This window comes from Siphateles boraxobius, unplaced genomic scaffold, assembly GCF_051911475.1.
Source record: "Siphateles boraxobius isolate OS27281-9 unplaced genomic scaffold, OSU_SipBor_1 6, whole genome shotgun sequence".
Lineage (NCBI taxonomy): Eukaryota > Metazoa > Chordata > Actinopteri > Cypriniformes > Leuciscidae > Siphateles > Siphateles boraxobius.
This window is the reverse complement of record NW_027509186.1, coordinates 13,777,224-13,797,942: the sequence shown is the minus strand read 5'-3', so window position 1 is coordinate 13,797,942 and position 20,719 is coordinate 13,777,224. Positions and strand designations below refer to the sequence as shown.

The window sequence follows — 20,719 nt, the reverse complement described above, 5'->3', positions numbered from 1 at the left end:
CGAGCAGGACGAGGCCGAGGGACGTGAGAGAACGGCGCGAGTGATAATGAATGACAACAGTGTACGCAACGGTGAAGACCGAGAGAGGACAGGCCTGAATTTTATTTGATGTTTTGTTTTATTATGTGTGGCGGCAGTCGACCGTGAGGGACTGCCGTCTTTACTTCCGTTTTTGTATTTGTTTTATTTTGTCATTAAAATGTGTGAATGATCGCCGGTTTCCGCCTCCTTCTTCCCATAACAACGAACCATAGATTACAACCATAGACCCAGTAGCAGTTTTAACATTAAGTGACATGGGCATCTGACGCGCATATGCCAATGGCACATGTCACTATGCGTATTGGCACATCCGGTCTCCATTGGCATGTACCAGTGGATAGTGACATGTGTCACTGACATTATTGGCATGTACCAGTGGATAGTGACATGTGTCACTGACATTATTGGCATGTACCAGTGGATAGTGACATGTCACTGACATTATTAGCATGTACCAGTGGATAGTGACATGTGTCACTGACATTATTAGCATGTACCAGTGGATAGTGACATGTGTCACAGACATTATTAGCATGTGCCAGTGGATAGTGACATGTCACTGACATTATTAGCATGTACCAGTGGATAGTGACATGTCACTGACATTATTAGCATGTGCCAGTGGATAGTGACATGTGTCACTGACATTATTAGCATGTACCAGTGGATAGTGACATGTGTCACTGACATTATTAGCATGTACCAGTGGATAGTGACATGTCACTGACATTATTGGCATGTACCAGTGGATAGTGACATGTGTCACTGACATTATTAGCATGTGCCAGTGGATACTGACATGTGTCACTGACATTATTAGCATGTGCCAGTGGATAGTGACATGTGTCACTGCCATTATTAGCATGTGCCAGTGGATAGTGACATGTGTCACTGACATTATTAGCATGTACCAGTGGATACTGACATGTGTCACTGACATTATTAGCATGTGCCAGTGGATAGTGACATGTGTCACTGACATTATTAGCATGTACCAGTGGATAGTGACATGTGTCACTGCCATTATTAGCATGTGCCAGTGGATAGTGACATGTGTCACTGCCATTATTAGCATGTGCCAGTGGATAGTGACATGTGTCACTGACATTATTAGCATGTACCAGTGGATAGTGACATGTGTCACTGACATTATTAGCATGTGCCAGTGGATAGTGACATGTGTCACTGACATTATTAGCATGTGCCAGTGGATAGTGACATGTGTCACTGACATTATTAGCATGTACCAGTGGATAGTGACATGTGTCACTGACATTATTAGCATGTGCCAGTGGATAGTGACATGTGTCACTGACATTATTAGCATGTGCCAGTGGATAGTGACATGTGTCACTGACATTATTAGCATGTACCAGTGGATAGTGACATGTGTCACTGACATTATTAGCATGTGCCAGTGGATAGTGACATGTGTCACTGACATTATTAGCATGTGCCAGTGGATAGTGACATGTGTCACTGACATTATTAGCATGTACCAGTGGATAGTGACATGTGTCACTAACATTATTAGCATGTACCAGTGGATAGTGACATGTGTCACTGACATTATTAGCATGTACCAGTTGATAGTGACATGTGTCACTGACATTATTGGCATGTGCCAGTGGATAGTGACATGTGTCACTGACATTATTAGCATGTACCAGTGGATAGTGACATGTGTCACTGACATTATTAGCATGTACCAGTGGATAGTGACATGTGTCACTGACATTATTAGCATGTACCAGTGGATAGTGACATGTGTCACTGACATTATTAGCATGTGCCAGTGGATAGTGACATGTGTCACTGACATTATTAGCATGTGCCAGTGGATAGTGACATGTGTCACTGACATTATTAGCATGTACCAGTGGATAGTGACATGTGTCACTGACATTATTAGCATGTACCAGTGGATAGTGACATGTGTCACTGACATTATTAGCATGTACCAGTTGATAGTGACATGTGTCACTGACATTATTGGCATGTGCCAGTGGATAGTGACATGTGTCACTGACATTATTAGCATGTACCAGTGGATAGTGACATGTGTCAATAACATTATTAGCATGTACCAGTGGATAGTGACATGTGTCACTGACATTATTAGCATGTACCAGTTTATAGTGACATGTGTCACTGACATTATTGGCATGTACCAGTGGATAGTGACATGTGTCACTGACATTATTAGCATGTACCAGTGGATAGTGACATGTGTCACTGACATTATTAGCATGTACCAGTGGATAGTGACATGTCACTGACATTATTAGCATGTGCCAGTGGATAGTGACATGTGTCACTGACATTATTAGCATGTGCCAGTGGATAGTGACATGTGTCACTGACATTATTAGCATGTACCAGTGGATAGTGACATGTGTCACTGACATTATTAGCATGTACCAGTGGATAGTGACATGTCACTGACATTATTAGCATGTACCAGTGGATAGTGACATGTGTCACTGACATTATTAGCATGTACCAGTGGATAGTGACATGTGTCACTGACATTATTAGCATGTACCAGTGGATAGTGACATGTCACTAACATTATTAGCATGTACCAGTGGATAGTGACATGTGTCACTGACATTATTAGCATGTACCAGTGGATAGTGACATGTCACTGACATTATTAGCATGTGCCAGTGGATAGTGACATGTGTCACTGACATTATTAGCATGTGCCAGTGGATAGTGACATGTGTCACTGACATTATTAGCATGTACCAGTGGATAGTGACATGTGTCACTGACATTATTAGCATGTACCAGTGGATAGTGACATGTCACTGACATTATTAGCATGTACCAGTGGATAGTGACATGTGTCACTGACATTATTAGCATGTACCAGTGGATAGTGACATGTGTCACTGACATTATTAGCATGTACCAGTGGATAGTGACATGTGTCACTAACATTATTGGCATGTGCCAGTGGATAGTGACATGTGTCACTGACATTATTAGCATGTGCCAGTGGATAGTGACATGTGTCACTGACATTATTAGCATGTGCCAGTGGATAGTGACATGTCACTGACATTATTAGCATGTACCAGTGGATAGTGACATGTGTCACTGACATTATTAGCATGTGCCAGTGGATAATGACATGTGTCACTGACATTATTAGCATGTGCCAGTGGATAGTGACATGTCACTAACATTATTAGCATGTACCAGTGGATAGTGACATGAGTCACTGACATTATTAGCATGTGCCAGTGGATAGTGACATGTGTCACTGACATTATTAGCATGTGCCAGTGGATAGTGACATGTCACTGACATTATTAGCACGTGCCAGTGGATAGTGACATGTCACTGACATTATTAGCATGTACCAGTGGATAGTGACATGTCACTAACATTATTAGCATGTACCAGTGGATAGTGACATGTGTCACTGACATTATTAGCATGTGCCAGTGGATAGTGACATGTGTCACTGACATTATTAGCATGTGCCAGTGGATAATGACATGTGTCACTGACATTATTAGCATGTACCAGTGGATAGTGACATGTGTCACTGACATTATTAGCATGTGCCAGTGGATAGTGACATGTGTCACTGACATTATTAGCATGTGCCAGTGGATAGTGACATGTCACTGACATTATTAGCATGTGCCAGTGGATAGTGACATGTGTCACTGACATTATTAGCATGTGCCAGTGGATAGTGACATGTGTCACTGACATTATTAGCATGTACCAGTGGATAGTGACATGTGTCACTGACATTATTAGCATGTACCAGTGGATAGTGACATGTCACTGACATTATTAGCATGTACCAGTGGATAGTGACATGTGTCACTGACATTATTAGCATGTACCAGTGGATAGTGACATGTGTCACTGACATTATTAGCATGTACCAGTGGATAGTGACATGTCACTAACATTATTAGCATGTACCAGTGGATAGTGACATGTGTCACTGACATTATTAGCATGTGCCAGTGGATAATGACATGTGTCACTGACATTATTAGCATGTACCAGTGTATAGTGACATGTCACTAACATTATTAGCATGTACCAGTGGATAGTGACATGTGTCACTGACATTATTAGCATGTACCAGTGGATAGTGACATGTGTCACTGACATTATTAGCATGTGCCAGTGGATAGTGACATGTCACTGACATTATTAGCATGTACCAGTGGATAGTGACATGTCACTAACATTATTAGCATGTACCAGTGGATAGTGACATGTGTCACTGACATTATTAGCATGTGCCAGTGGATAGTGACATGTGTCACTGACATTATTAGCATGTGCCAGTGGATAGTGACATGTGTCACTGACATTATTAGCATGTACCAGTGGATAGTGACATGTGTCACTGACATTATTAGCATGTGCCAGTGGATAGTGACATGTGTCACTGACATTATTAGCATGTACCAGTGGATAGTGACATGTCACTGACATTATTAGCATGTACCAGTGGATAGTGACATGTGTCACTGACATTATTAGCATGTACCAGTGGATAGTGACATGTGTCACTGACATTATTAGCATGTGCCAGTGGATAGTGACATGTGTCACTGACATCATTAGCATGTGCCAGTGGATAGTGACATGTCACTAACATTATTAGCATGTACCAGTGGATAGTGACATGTGTCACTGACATTATTAGCATGTACCAGTGGATAGTGACATGTGTCACTGACATTATTAGCATGTACCAGTGGATAGTGACATGTGTCACTGACATTATTAGCATGTACCAGTGGATAGTGACATGTGTCACTGACATTATTAGCATGTGCCAGTGGATAGTGACATGTCACTAACATTATTAGCATGTGCCAGTGGATAGTGACATGTGTCACTGACATTATTAGCATGTGCCAGTGGATAGTGACATGTCACTAACATTATTAGCATGTACCAGTGGATAGTGACATGTGTCACTGACATTATAAGCATGTGCCAGTGGATAGTGACATGTGTCACTGACACTATTAGCATGTGCCAGTGGATAGTGACATGTCACTGACATTATTAGCATGTACCAGTGGATAGTGACATGTCACTAACATTATTAGCATGTACCAGTGGATAGTGACATGTGTCACTGACATTATTAGCATGTACCAGTGGATAGTGACATGTGTCACTGACATTATTAGCATGTACCAGTGGATAGTGACATGTCACTGACATTATTAGCATGTGCCAGTGGATAGTGACATGTGTCACTGACATTATTAGCATGTGCCAGTGGATAGTGACATGTGTCACTGACATTATTAGCATGTACCAGTTGATAGTGACATGTGTCACTGACATTATTGGCATGTGCCAGTGGATAGTGACATGTGTCACTGACATTATTAGCATGTACCAGTGGATAGTGACATGTGTCACTGACATTATTAGCATGTACCAGTGGATAGTGACATGTGTCACTGACATTATTAGCATGTACCAGTGGATAGTGACATGTGTCACTGACATTATTAGCATGTGCCAGTGGATAGTGACATGTGTCACTGACATTATTAGCATGTGCCAGTGGATAGTGACATGTGTCACTGACATTATTAGCATGTACCAGTGGATAGTGACATGTGTCACTAACATTATTAGCATGTACCAGTGGATAGTGACATGTGTCACTGACATTATTAGCATGTACCAGTTGATAGTGACATGTGTCACTGACATTATTGGCATGTGCCAGTGGATAGTGACATGTGTCACTGACATTATTAGCATGTACCAGTGGATAGTGACATGTGTCAATAACATTATTAGCATGTACCAGTGGATAGTGACATGTGTCACTGACATTATTAGCATGTACCAGTTTATAGTGACATGTGTCACTGACATTATTGGCATGTACCAGTGGATAGTGACATGTGTCACTGACATTATTAGCATGTACCAGTGGATAGTGACATGTGTCACTGACATTATTAGCATGTACCAGTGGATAGTGACATGTCACTGACATTATTAGCATGTGCCAGTGGATAGTGACATGTGTCACTGACATTATTAGCATGTGCCAGTGGATAGTGACATGTGTCACTGACATTATTAGCATGTACCAGTGGATAGTGACATGTGTCACTGACATTATTAGCATGTACCAGTGGATAGTGACATGTCACTGACATTATTAGCATGTACCAGTGGATAGTGACATGTGTCACTGACATTATTAGCATGTACCAGTGGATAGTGACATGTGTCACTGACATTATTAGCATGTACCAGTGGATAGTGACATGTCACTAACATTATTAGCATGTACCAGTGGATAGTGACATGTGTCACTGACATTATTAGCATGTACCAGTGGATAGTGACATGTCACTGACATTATTAGCATGTGCCAGTGGATAGTGACATGTGTCACTGACATTATTAGCATGTGCCAGTGGATAGTGACATGTGTCACTGACATTATTAGCATGTACCAGTGGATAGTGACATGTGTCACTGACATTATTAGCATGTACCAGTGGATAGTGACATGTCACTGACATTATTAGCATGTACCAGTGGATAGTGACATGTGTCACTGACATTATTAGCATGTACCAGTGGATAGTGACATGTGTCACTGACATTATTAGCATGTACCAGTGGATAGTGACATGTGTCACTAACATTATTGGCATGTGCCAGTGGATAGTGACATGTGTCACTGACATTATTAGCATGTGCCAGTGGATAGTGACATGTGTCACTGACATTATTAGCATGTGCCAGTGGATAGTGACATGTCACTGACATTATTAGCATGTACCAGTGGATAGTGACATGTGTCACTGACATTATTAGCATGTGCCAGTGGATAATGACATGTGTCACTGACATTATTAGCATGTGCCAGTGGATAGTGACATGTCACTAACATTATTAGCATGTACCAGTGGATAGTGACATGAGTCACTGACATTATTAGCATGTGCCAGTGGATAGTGACATGTGTCACTGACATTATTAGCATGTGCCAGTGGATAGTGACATGTCACTGACATTATTAGCATGTGCCAGTGGATAGTGACATGTCACTGACATTATTAGCATGTACCAGTGGATAGTGACATGTCACTAACATTATTAGCATGTACCAGTGGATAGTGACATGTGTCACTGACATTATTAGCATGTGCCAGTGGATAGTGACATGTGTCACTGACATTATTAGCATGTGCCAGTGGATAATGACATGTGTCACTGACATTATTAGCATGTACCAGTGGATAGTGACATGTGTCACTGACATTATTAGCATGTGCCAGTGGATAGTGACATGTGTCACTGACATTATTAGCATGTGCCAGTGGATAGTGACATGTCACTGACATTATTAGCATGTGCCAGTGGATAGTGACATGTGTCACTGACATTATTAGCATGTGCCAGTGGATAGTGACATGTGTCACTGACATTATTAGCATGTACCAGTGGATAGTGACATGTGTCACTGACATTATTAGCATGTACCAGTGGATAGTGACATGTGTCACTGACATTATTAGCATGTGCCAGTGGATAGTGACATGTGTCACTGACATTATTAGCATGTGCCAGTGGATAGTGACATGTGTCACTGACATTATTAGCATGTGCCAGTGGATAGTGACATGTGTCACTGACATTATTAGCATGTACCAGTGGATAGTGACATGTCACTGACATTATTAGCATGTACCAGTGGATAGTGACATGTGTCACTGACATTATTAGCATGTACCAGTGGATAGTGACATGTGTCACTGACATTATTAGCATGTACCAGTGGATAGTGACATGTCACTAACATTATTAGCATGTACCAGTGGATAGTGACATGTGTCACTGACATTATTAGCATGTGCCAGTGGATAATGACATGTGTCACTGACATTATTAGCATGTACCAGTGTATAGTGACATGTCACTAACATTATTAGCATGTACCAGTGGATAGTGACATGTGTCACTGACATTATTAGCATGTACCAGTGGATAGTGACATGTGTCACTGACATTATTAGCATGTGCCAGTGGATAGTGACATGTCACTGACATTATTAGCATGTACCAGTGGATAGTGACATGTCACTAACATTATTAGCATGTACCAGTGGATAGTGACATGTGTCACTGACATTATTAGCATGTGCCAGTGGATAGTGACATGTGTCACTGACATTATTAGCATGTGCCAGTGGATAGTGACATGTGTCACTGACATTATTAGCATGTACCAGTGGATAGTGACATGTGTCACTGACATTATTAGCATGTGCCAGTGGATAGTGACATGTGTCACTGACATTATTAGCATGTACCAGTGGATAGTGACATGTCACTGACATTATTAGCATGTACCAGTGGATAGTGACATGTGTCACTGACATTATTAGCATGTACCAGTGGATAGTGACATGTGTCACTGACATTATTAGCATGTGCCAGTGGATAGTGACATGTGTCACTGACATCATTAGCATGTGCCAGTGGATAGTGACATGTCACTAACATTATTAGCATGTACCAGTGGATAGTGACATGTGTCACTGACATTATTAGCATGTACCAGTGGATAGTGACATGTGTCACTGACATTATTAGCATGTACCAGTGGATAGTGACATGTGTCACTGACATTATTAGCATGTACCAGTGGATAGTGACATGTGTCACTGACATTATTAGCATGTGCCAGTGGATAGTGACATGTCACTAACATTATTAGCATGTGCCAGTGGATAGTGACATGTGTCACTGACATTATTAGCATGTGCCAGTGGATAGTGACATGTCACTAACATTATTAGCATGTACCAGTGGATAGTGACATGTGTCACTGACATTATAAGCATGTGCCAGTGGATAGTGACATGTGTCACTGACACTATTAGCATGTGCCAGTGGATAGTGACATGTCACTGACATTATTAGCATGTACCAGTGGATAGTGACATGTCACTAACATTATTAGCATGTACCAGTGGATAGTGACATGTGTCACTGACATTATTAGCATGTGCCAGTGGATAGTGACATGTGTCACTGACATTATTAGCATGTGCCAGTGGATAGTGACATGTCACTAACATTATTAGCATGTACCAGTGGATAGTGACATGTGTCACTGACATTATTAGCATGTGCCAGTGGATAGTGACATGTGTCACTGACATTATTAGCATGTACCAGTGGATAGTGACATGTGTCACTGACATTATTAGCATGTACCAGTGGATAGTGACATGTGTCACTGACATTATTAGCATGTACCAGTGGATAGTGACATGTGTCACTGACATTATTAGCATGTGCCAGTGGATAGTGACATGTCACTAACATTATTAGCATGTACCAGTTGATAGTGACATGTGTCACTGACATTATTGGCATGTGCCAGTGGATAGTGACATGTGTCACTGACATTATTAGCATGTACCAGTGGATAGTGACATGTCACTGACATTATTAGCATGTACCAGTGGATAGTGACATGTCACTGACATTATTAGCATGTACCAGTGGATAGTGACATGTGTCACTGACATTATTAGCATGTGCCAGTGGATAGTGACATGTGTCACTGACATTATTAGCATGTACCAGTGGATAGTGACATGTCACTGACATTATTAGCATGTGCCAGTGGATAGTGACATGTGTCACTGACATTATTAGCATGTACCAGTGGATAGTGACATGTCACTGACATTATTAGCATGTGCCAGTGGATAGTGACATGTGTCACTGACATTATTAGCATGTACCAGTGGATAGTGACATGTCACTGACATTATTAGCATGTACCAGTGGATAGTGACATGTCACTGACATTATTAGCATGTGCCAGTGGATAGTGACATGTGTCACTGACATTATTAGCATGTGCCAGTGGATAGTGACATGTGTCACTGACATTATTAGCATGTGCCAGTGGATAGTGACATGTGTCACTGACATTATTAGCATGTACCAGTGGATAGTGACATGTGTCACTGACATTATTAGCATGTGCCAGTGGATAGTGACATGTGTCACTGACATTATTAGCATGTACCAGTGGATAGTGACATATGTCACTGACATTATTAGCATGTACCAGTGGATAGTGACATGTGTCACTGACATTATTAGCATGTACCAGTGGATAGTGACATGTCACTGACATTATTAGCATGTGCCAGTGGATAGTGACATGTGTCACTGACATTATTAGCATGTACCAGTGGATAGTGACATGTGTCACTGACATTATTAGCATGTGCCAGTGGATAGTGACATGTCACTGACATTATTAGCATGTACCAGTGGATAGTGACATGTCACTGACATTATTAGCATGTACCAGTGGATAGTGACATGTGTCACTGACATTATTAGCATGTACCAGTGGATAGTGACATGTGTCACTGACATTATTAGCATGTGCCAGTGGATAGTGACATGTGTCACTGACATTATTAGCATGTACCAGTGGATAGTGACATGTGTCACTGACATTATTAGCATGTACCAGTGGATAGTGACATGTGTCACTGACATTATTAGCATGTACCAGTGGATAGTGACATGTGTCACTGACATTATTAGCATGTGCCAGTGGATAGTGACATGTCACTGACATTATTAGCATGTACCAGTGGATAGTGACATGTCACTGACATTATTAGCATGTACCAGTGGATAGTGACATGTGTCACTGACATTATTAGCATGTGCCAGTGGATAGTGACATGTCACTGACATTATTAGCATGTACCAGTGGATAGTGACATGTCACTGACATTATTAGCATGTACCAGTGGATAGTGACATGTGTCACTGACATTATTAGCATGTACCAGTGGATAGTGACATGTGTCACTGACATTATTAGCATGTACCAGTGGATAGTGACATGTGTCACTGACATTATTAGCATGTGCCAGTGGATAGTGACATGTGTCACTGACATTATTAGCATGTGCCAGTGGATAGTGACATGTCACTGACATTATTAGCATGTACCAGTGGATAGTGACATGTCACTGACATTATTAGCATGTACCAGTGGATAGTGACATGTGTCACTGACATTATTAGCATGTGCCAGTGGATAGTGACATGTCACTGACATTATTAGCATGTACCAGTGGATAGTGACATGTCACTGACATTATTAGCATGTACCAGTGGATAGTGACATGTCACTGACATTATTAGCATGTACCAGTGGATAGTGACATGTCACTGACATTATTAGCATGTACCAGTGGATAGTGACATGTGTCACTGACATTATTAGCATGTGCCAGTGGATAGTGACATGTGTCACTGACATTATTAGCATGTGCCAGTGGATAGTGACATGTGTCACTGACATTATTAGCATGTGCCAGTGGATAGTGACATGACACAGACATTATCGCGACACACTGACACTGTCGTGGAACTGTTTGCCGTCTTGTGACAGTAGTGACTGACAAATGAGCTGACCTGAGCAGCTATACTGACCTAATTGTGAAACAAACGCCTATATAAATTGCCTATTTTAGTGATGTTTTGTAAATAAATTAAACGTTTTAAAGTTTTTTCTTTATCAAAGTAACGTGGTGACAGTTGAGGAACATCTACGGGTGGTGTATTTGTCATTTGTTTGAGTAGCAAGTACAGTAAGACAGTAGCAAAAATTAAATAAAAAAAACGAGTAATCAGAGTCTGATGTCGATATTAATATTTAGTGGATAATTTATATAATATATAATATATTAATATTATTGAGCTATAATTTATGTAAGTAAATTATTTACTAATTATTTATATTGATATCAGACAGACTCTGATTACTTTGTTTTTGCTTATACTCATCTGGCTTTAATATTTTACAAATAAATTTAAGGAATTATGTAATAAGAAATAAACCAATTTTTATAAATCTGAACATGCATTCTTTCTGTAGATGTCATATCATCACATCTACACAATTCTCCGGTTGACAGCGGCTACGCTACTGGAGTGTGATAAGGTCATAACATACGGCGACATGTACCGCTACAATGTCATTGGCACATGAAGCAATCCATCAACATGTCACTTATTGGCACATGCCACTACCAACTGACACGTCACAAGGTTTATTGGCACATGACATTATCCACTGACACATGCCAATGAAAACCACATGCACCAGACGACTGCGTCATGTGCCACTGACATTGTTTCGGAACATGTTGCTGTATGACGTGACACCTCTAATGACACATGCTGCTATCTGTTATGTATGGTGTGATGAACGGCAGAACATTTGATTAATAATACGATGCTTTCAGACATTACATCTCGGTCTTAATTTTTACAAACATTGGGCTTCGCCATATTTTTAATATCGTGGTCCGTTGTATGCATTTATATTTACTATGGTTCTTTTTTTATCATTTAGACAATTTATTTACCTACATATTGTATACAGTTGTTATGATAACACATTTATCTCTATTTGCATATAGGACCGACAGTTCAGCTGTGTCATTTGTAACTATACAAGAATATACAGTAGAAACTATTTAGCTATTTTAGTAAAATGTTCTTATTAAAGTGGTACTTACAAGCAGGAGTATGTTGTTTGTGCACCACAAATTGACACTTAACAATCAGGTATTTCAAATAATTGTAAACTAGTATGAGATAAAATGCCCCAAACCATTGTAAAGTGACACATACCATTGTTAAATTAATTATGAACCTTGACACTGGCTTTTCACAATGCAGAGGAGTGTACATCTTTAATATACATCCTATATTAAACTGGATATCTATTATAATGTGGATACAGCAAGTCAAATATTTGAACAAAACATGTGGGCATATCCAGAAGGAATATATATTAAATGAATTTGTTGTTATTGTAGACTAATCCCCAATGTTTAGTCAATGGTAGCTTTTAAAATGCACCAAATATGTAGTTCAGGTTTTCAAGATCCTCATCTGCATCCACTGCTCTCTTTATTTTGTCAGCAAGTTTAATCAGCTATTAAATATGATAATATTGAATCATTTAGGATAATAAGGAACTTGTTGTAATATAACAATAACATATACTGCAAGTAAAATGTGAAACGCTTAAAACAATAAGATTCCTCACATCACTTTCCCTGAAATGGCACTGCTTTGGCTTTAAGTGCTGCTTGAATTTTAGTGATGTCTCTGGATGTTTCCACAGGTAAAACCGACAGGATTTGATGTCTCCATTGTGAAAAGCTTCATGTAAAGCCTATTGGAACAGAATTATGTTAAAATGGTGTATATATATATATATATATATATATATATATATATATATATGTCAAGAAATGTTAATTGTGATTTTATAGTACTCACTTTTATGTCTTGATCTGAGATTATGTTTTCAATTCCAAGTCTCAGAGCCTTCCGAGTGCTACAAAGAAACAATAATGTAGATGTCATCAACATCAGGTTATGACATAGCATAGAACAAAAAACAGCCTATAGAATAGTTGCTGATTATTCAGAATATGACAATGAACCAGTGGCACCACAAAAGGTTGTTAATAAGTGGTTAGCTAAATCAAAGTTTATCTAGCTTTATACTGATTATGAAACATGAATTGAAGTACCATAATATTAATGTTGAGTATCTTTTGTTCCTATTTATTTCTAGCATCATCAAACTTTTCAGTGAAAATAAAAATAAAATGTCATTATGGGCTAGACCATGATCCAACTCCATGTTTCTTAATGACAGTTAAAGCTTTCTATTTAAACTTACTCATCAAAAGTGTATGGTTGTGTCAAATCACATCCACATTTGAAAGTGCCTTTTTTGACATCTGCTTCTTTCACTCCAGCACAATCTGTGTGTAGCCAGCCCAAACACCTGTCACACTGTACCCACAAGGTCTTGACAACACTGGGATACAATGGCCTGTGAATAAGATACACATGGTATAATAAGTGTATTCACCTAAAAATATACAGTAAAAAGTCAAAACAAACAAGGCCTACCCTTTGCCCACTTTCTGAAAACAGCACACATGCAGGTCACCTGCCATACACTCCATCGGTTTTTCTGGTTTTTTCATTGATTCCTATAATGAAAAATAATAACAATGTTCTGTTCCTGTAAATTATTAGTCTGAAACATTTTTCGAGTTAAAACAATAATAAGACAACCAACCTCTACAACAACATCTTTAACTAAGTCTGTTGCATGATATTCTCGTAGATATTGTGTTTGTGACAGACCAATGGTCTCTTTTCTCAACCTGAAGCCCTTCAGCTCCATCTCTGCCATCTGTTCAAGGTGAACAAAAATGAAAGATGAAACATTAGTTGTGTATTTTCTAAATTAGTCAGACCATAACATTTTACCAGTCTTTTTCTGATGAAATAAAAACAATGTTCTTTAAAGCTATAGCTAAAAATGTTGAAACTACAAATATAAAAATACATATTTATAATAGTCTTTATGTCTTACAGTGCATACAAACACTCCACAGTTGTTTGCATCACCCTTGCTCTGCAGCCACTGTGGTGGATAAGAGATAATCCAATCAGCAAGTTTCCATGTGTTACTGAAGGGATAGACAGAGTCACAGACAAGAACATTATTACACACTGCTGATCTGAATGTAATATGAAAGTGCATCCAGACTGATCATTTGTATTGAAAGTTCATTCAGATTACCCTGCATTTATATTAATCTGAAATATACAGTGCTTTAAGTGGGCCGGTACGCGCCGGTACTCAGTACCGCCACTTCCAAATATAGCTCTTGAGCGTACCGCCACCTCTCCGTGCGCTCAGAACGGGCTTTTAGCGTACCGGTACGCTCATTTTCACATCTGTTTTAATCCTTTGGCTGCGCTGTCACTTTTCAGAGCGCCCTTCACAATGCACGCTTCCTAATTCGTCCCACCGAGAGCAGAGACTACATTAGGTCGATGAAGATTATGACGGCAAACTCAGCTACAGAGAGGTATGCGTGTGTGTGTCTTTTTCATGCTTTGTTACAGCTTTGGTGAGTCTATCATCATCCCTGATTACTGATGTAATCTTGTGATTCAATCTTTTCAGAGATTACCCTCCATAGAAACCACTTTAGACTCTTCTACTTAAATGATACGATCACAGCACATCTTTTGAGAGGTCTGTAAGAGATAAAATCTCTATCCTTGAATGCAGCTCTGATGTGGCGTCATTTAAATGTCAATAAGATTTAATCACCTTAGTCAATTTTCACCTGGCGGTTTATTTATTATAAATATGTGACTAATTATATGTGACTAGAGAAAATATGAGTAAATAAATCATTGGGACAGGAAAGTCACCGCATATATACCAGGAATGACCCATGTATCTATTTTATATTTATATAGACGCGCTGCCGCGGAATAACACTGACAAGTCATCTGCCGAAGTTACGTTAGCTAATCTAACGTTACTGGCTTGATCAGTCACAAATGAAAGTAATCAGACTAACATATGGTGCGATATTTCAAATTATATACTGTAATTGAGTGTGTATACCATAAACAGTGACGTGTCGAGGTGTCTCTCTCTCCTACTGTTTGAAAAACGCAGACCTGTGATTCCGCTTTGCGAATCGCAAATCAAGCAGTGATTGACAGGGCTCTGATCCAATAGCGTTGGGCATTGTCAGGTTGACAGTAAATCTAGCCCAATGATGTTGGGGGGGCACCAGGGGGGGCCAATCATATTCCAGGGGGGGCCAGTGCCACCCCGTGCCCCCCTTCTAGACACGCCCCTGCTCCCGCGGCCAAAACCAGGCGTCTGTGGATGAGAATCCACAACAAGGACTAGTGGGACGTTGTCCAGCTTCACTTCACATACGCGCGAGTAAAATGAGAATTTTAGAATGACGGGAAGCTTATTAATATGACACTTTATTCAACAGGAAAAACAGCTCGTTCCGCGCGTTATACGCTACTCATTATGTTTATTTAACGTCATTGCACATGTGCAGTCCTTTCAGTTTCGGTTTTCAATCAAGTGTCAATATTATCTGTCTGCAGTCTCGGAGGCTGCATTTTCAGGACCCCACTTCTAGGACCGCATTTCTAGGACCCTAGTTTTTTGTGACAGCGCCACCTACCGAGTCGGAGAACCGCAGTCCCAGGAACGCATTTCCAGGACCCTAGTTTTGGAGGACCGAAAAAAGTGCCACCAATGCAATATTTCCACCCAGTTTTAACTACATTAGAGTGTTATTTTTTCTTTCAAGTTTTATTACACCCAAATACTACTTTCTTTATTGCAATTAAACCAGGTTCCTAGGAATGTTGAGAAATGATTGGGTCTAAGTAGCATATAATAACTCAAGTAAAATAAACAAGGAATCATTTTATAGTCTTTTCAGTCACTATGGACCACATTTTCAAGTACAGAGGGAAGACAAGGATGACTGGGGGTAGATTTAAGATTTTGTATTTTACAAAATAATATAAAACACCTGAACTTGAACACACAAAATATTTTACAAAATAATATATAACTGAAATTGAACACACAAAATATTTTACAAAATAATATATAAAAACTGAAATTGAACACACAAAATATTTTACAAAATAATATATAACCACTGAACTTGAACACACAAATAAACAAATTTGATCATGACCTGAACCACATAGACAGAACTTCAATGGATGGACAAACACATGGACAACATCATCACTGACTCCTAAGAGAGAGAAAGAGAAGTGATTTAAATAAGGAACATTTAGTTGACCATGTTCTACTCTCTAATTTTAAATTTCATATTTAAAAGATCTTATTACCACAGAGTAATGATAATGATAAAAATAATGATATCAATCTCCATACCAATTAATTTTCATAATACAATTATTGCATACTGTTCAAAGATTTGAAAAAAAAAATGATTTTGATGTTCTCGGAACAAAGGTTCTAGAAACACTCATGTCGTTTCTTGAAAAACATTTTTAAGTTAATTTCATATAAATAAATAGACATAAATTTGGCCTAAGCCTAGTGCTTAACCAATTTATTTATTTACCCTCTTGCTTGAGGGTGTCAATGATGGCCTTCTTGACAGCAGTCAGGTCGGCAGTCTTACCCATGATTGCGGTTTTGAGTAATGAAACAGGCTGGGAGTTGTTAAAAGCCTCAGGAATCTTTTGCAGGTGTTTAGAGTTAATTAGTTGATTCAGATGATTGGGTTAATAGCTCGTTTAGAGAACCTTTTCATGATATGCTAATTTTTTGAGATAGGAATTTTGGGTTTTCATGAGCTGTATGCCAAAATCATCAGTATTAAAACAATAAAAGACCTGAAATATTTTAGTTGGTGTGCAATGAATCTAAAATATATGAAAGTTTAATTTGTATCATTACATTATGGAAAATAATGAACTTTATCACAATATGCTAATTGTTTGAGAAGGACCTGTATTGTGGGTAACGTTAAACAGGCTGACTGTGAGCAGGTGACAGTGAAAACATTAAGATTATTTTAACTGAATTAAAATGGAAAAACAATGAGTAATAAACAAGCTTTCAGAACAAACATGCTACAGTTTATTGTGCTGTAAATAAGTCAACACAGGCTTATCATGCAACAGTTCCGTTAAATGAACGTGCTAACAATTCATTTTCCAGCATTAGAGGCTAATATATGATGGCTATGCATTCAAGACTGTTTAGCAAATCACCAGCACGTTGGCAACGTTAACTTTCCAATGAAATGCATCAAAATTGTTTTTAAAGTTAAACAAATAAAAATTGATTCGCATTTGATACTCACACTCTGAATGTCATTCATCTTCGCTGGTCCTCTAATTCGATAGGTGGCGTTGTCACTAAAAACCTAGGGTCCTAGAAATGCGGTCCTAGAAGTGGGGTCCTGAAAATGCAGCCTCCGTGTCTGCAGGCAGATCTCTCAAGTGTTTACATGTTCTCTCGATCGGATTAGGCTACATAAGGGATAAACGACCCCTTTCAATCCGATCGAAATGTCATTCGGATCGAGCTCAATCGGATCGATTAAGGTGTTTACATGAGGGTTTTTTAGTCCGATCGAGCCGTCAATCCGATTATAAGTGTCCATGTGTCAATCATGGTGTCAACTCAACGTGGTCCGGAGAGGGTGTGTGAAACGGATAAAGAAATGAATGAACCATAGTAAGACTCATGTTTATGTTCTACTGTTCTATGGTTATTATGTTATTATGTTTTATAATTTATTTTATGTAGCCTACATTTTGTTCAAAATATTTTCAATACCCTTTTGCACATTTTATTTATGTTCAGTAGCTCTTTCTAGCTCAAGCAAATCCACAATTAAATTATTGTTTATAAGGTCGTCTGTTGACTGTATATATATATATATATATATATATATATATATATATATATATATATATATATATATATATATATAACCCCTTCAATATAGTTGTTGTTACATCAGGGGAGGAGGGGAGTCAGCAAAAAATAATAATAATAATAATAATAGAGTACCGGCACCTCTTTTGGGCCACTTAAAGCACTGGAAATATACCATATAGTCATTTATGACTAAGAGATTACACATGGTTACTTCACAGTAGACAAAAATACATCTTTAATGCAGTTTGACTGAATGGTCAATGTGCTTTATATGTATAGCTTTCCTGTAGTTTAAACAGTAGAGCGTTGGGTTTGATTCCCAGGGAAAGTAAGAACTGATAAGAATGTAAATGTGAACCTTGAAATGCAATGTAAGTCGCTCTGGATAAAAAATGTCTGCCAAATGCATAAATGTAAACGTTAAATGTACCTAAAATGCTGCAGCACAGATATTTAAAAAAAGGGTAGAAATACATTACCAAAAAGTATTTCCATATGACTCTTTGGTATATCTTTGTAAAGCTCCATGGAATCAAACACCCGGATCTCATGACTTTGACCACAGAAAACCTTTGAGTTTGAAGATATTAAAAGGAAAAGATGTACATAAAAATAGAATTAAAAAAAGAATGATGATTAAAATACATTTTTAGAATCTAATTATTTCAACTAACCCACAAAATGAAGTGGTTCCCAAACTCAGGGTTCTCACTCTTACTGACACATCGAGGAAAAACCACAGTGTCACTTCGTTTAAGGTTCTTTTCTAAATAAAAAAAACTATTCTGTGTAATAATTGCTATTACAAAACAGTCCATAACAATCTACACACACACATATTATATATATATATATATATGTGTGTGTGTGATTGCGTGTACATGAACAGTATACCTTCAAGCATGATACATTTCAAGGGGATATTTTTGTTTGAGTGATCCAGTCTCTCCACCAGCAAATAAATGTAAATGTCGGGAGCATCACAAACTTGCAGAAAATATAAATATAAATAATTATTACATTTAAAGAATATATATATTTTAATATATATATATATTATACATACAGTATATAATTAATTCGATAAGTATTTTTTATTAAATCTCTTAGAAAAATAGTATATGTACTTACATTGGGTGTTGTAGATGCAAGCTGTGCTACTCTAGTATTGACAGCCTATTACACATAAATACATGTTAATGTTTCATACTAATTGTTTTTATACTTTACAAAATGTATATTCTTTTCCCCTACATTAACCGTACCCCTAAACCTATCATCACAGAAAACTTCCTGCATTTTTAGAATAAAAAAAAGAAAGTCACAGGACACAGGAAGTGTCCTCGTAAACCAAAAAACACAGTACATACTTCATCAGTCAGCCATGGTTGGTTGGGTAGGATGTCTTCTGATTCAGGTAAAATGGATTATGCTGGATATAGTGACTGTAGGTCTTTAACTGTTGCTGTACAGTTGTCAACTTGCACAAGGACTGAAGTATGATTTTGTACAGTGCGGTACAATTCAGAAAGCTTGTCCTACAGGTAAATAATGGCATGTAGAATGATAACACAATTATTATGATGACATTTCCAACATGGCATGATTTTGTTATTGAAAATCAATTTGTGCTAAACCAAATCTAAATATTTGCGATACCTTATTTTCCTTTAAGATGGGGAAAAGTGATGTGTTAAAGTGTAGTCCTTCACCCGAGATTAATTCTTTCTTCTTTTCCTTGATCCGTTCAGGAATTTGAAATCTTGAGTCAGTGCCTCTATCTGTAACAATTCACAGTGATTAGATCAACGTTTATGCAAGATAGTTATAAGGTTAAATGCACAAACTAAGATACGATTTCTATCAATCTCACATGTAGTGAAGAGACTCAGTCTGCCATCCAGGCCAACTTCAGCTGCCCCTTGTGTCTGTCTCAGCATTTTGTCCATGAATGATTTATTCACTTTACAGTTATGCAAATGGAACACCAAGCGAAGTGCAAACATAAAATGAACATCTTTCAGCTGACAAAGAAAGTATCGAGAGTTGGCAAGTTCCCGGTTGAGTTGCTCTGCCATTGAAGAGTTAATGAGACCAAGGAGCTCTGGGACAAGATCAAGGCTTCTCAGTTTCTCTTTTTCCTGTTTTTGGTTACGTTGATGAAAGCGGTCATACAATGAGAGTCTATCTGACGTTCCTGTGATAGGGTGAGGATTGTCAAGTGCTTCACTGGCTTCATTACCTTGACTCTGGACACGTCCACCTTCAGTCATGGTT

The 20,719-nt window shown here is 38.5% G+C and overlaps 1 protein-coding gene and 1 long non-coding RNA gene across 2 annotated transcripts in view; both read right to left on the bottom strand.

The window, feature by feature from the left end:
* Window positions 1-17,306, bottom strand: part of lypc (ly6 domain containing, pigment cell) — a 113,667-nt gene extending 96,361 nt beyond the window's left edge. The window contains exon 1 of the mRNA XM_077207815.1: window positions 17,112-17,306. Within this exon, the coding sequence (XP_077063930.1) occupies window positions 17,112-17,175 (64 nt within the window). The 5' untranslated portion in view covers window positions 17,176-17,306. The remainder of the gene's footprint in view (window positions 1-17,111) is intronic.
* LOC143715919 (uncharacterized) lies at window positions 12,806-13,993 on the bottom strand. The gene is made up of 3 exons (XR_013195917.1): window positions 13,838-13,993; window positions 13,429-13,486; window positions 12,806-13,321 (listed from the first exon to the last, which is right to left on the bottom strand). It is a non-coding gene; the product is annotated as an uncharacterized LOC143715919 (long non-coding RNA).
* Window positions 17,307-20,719: the final 3,413 nt, after the last annotated feature.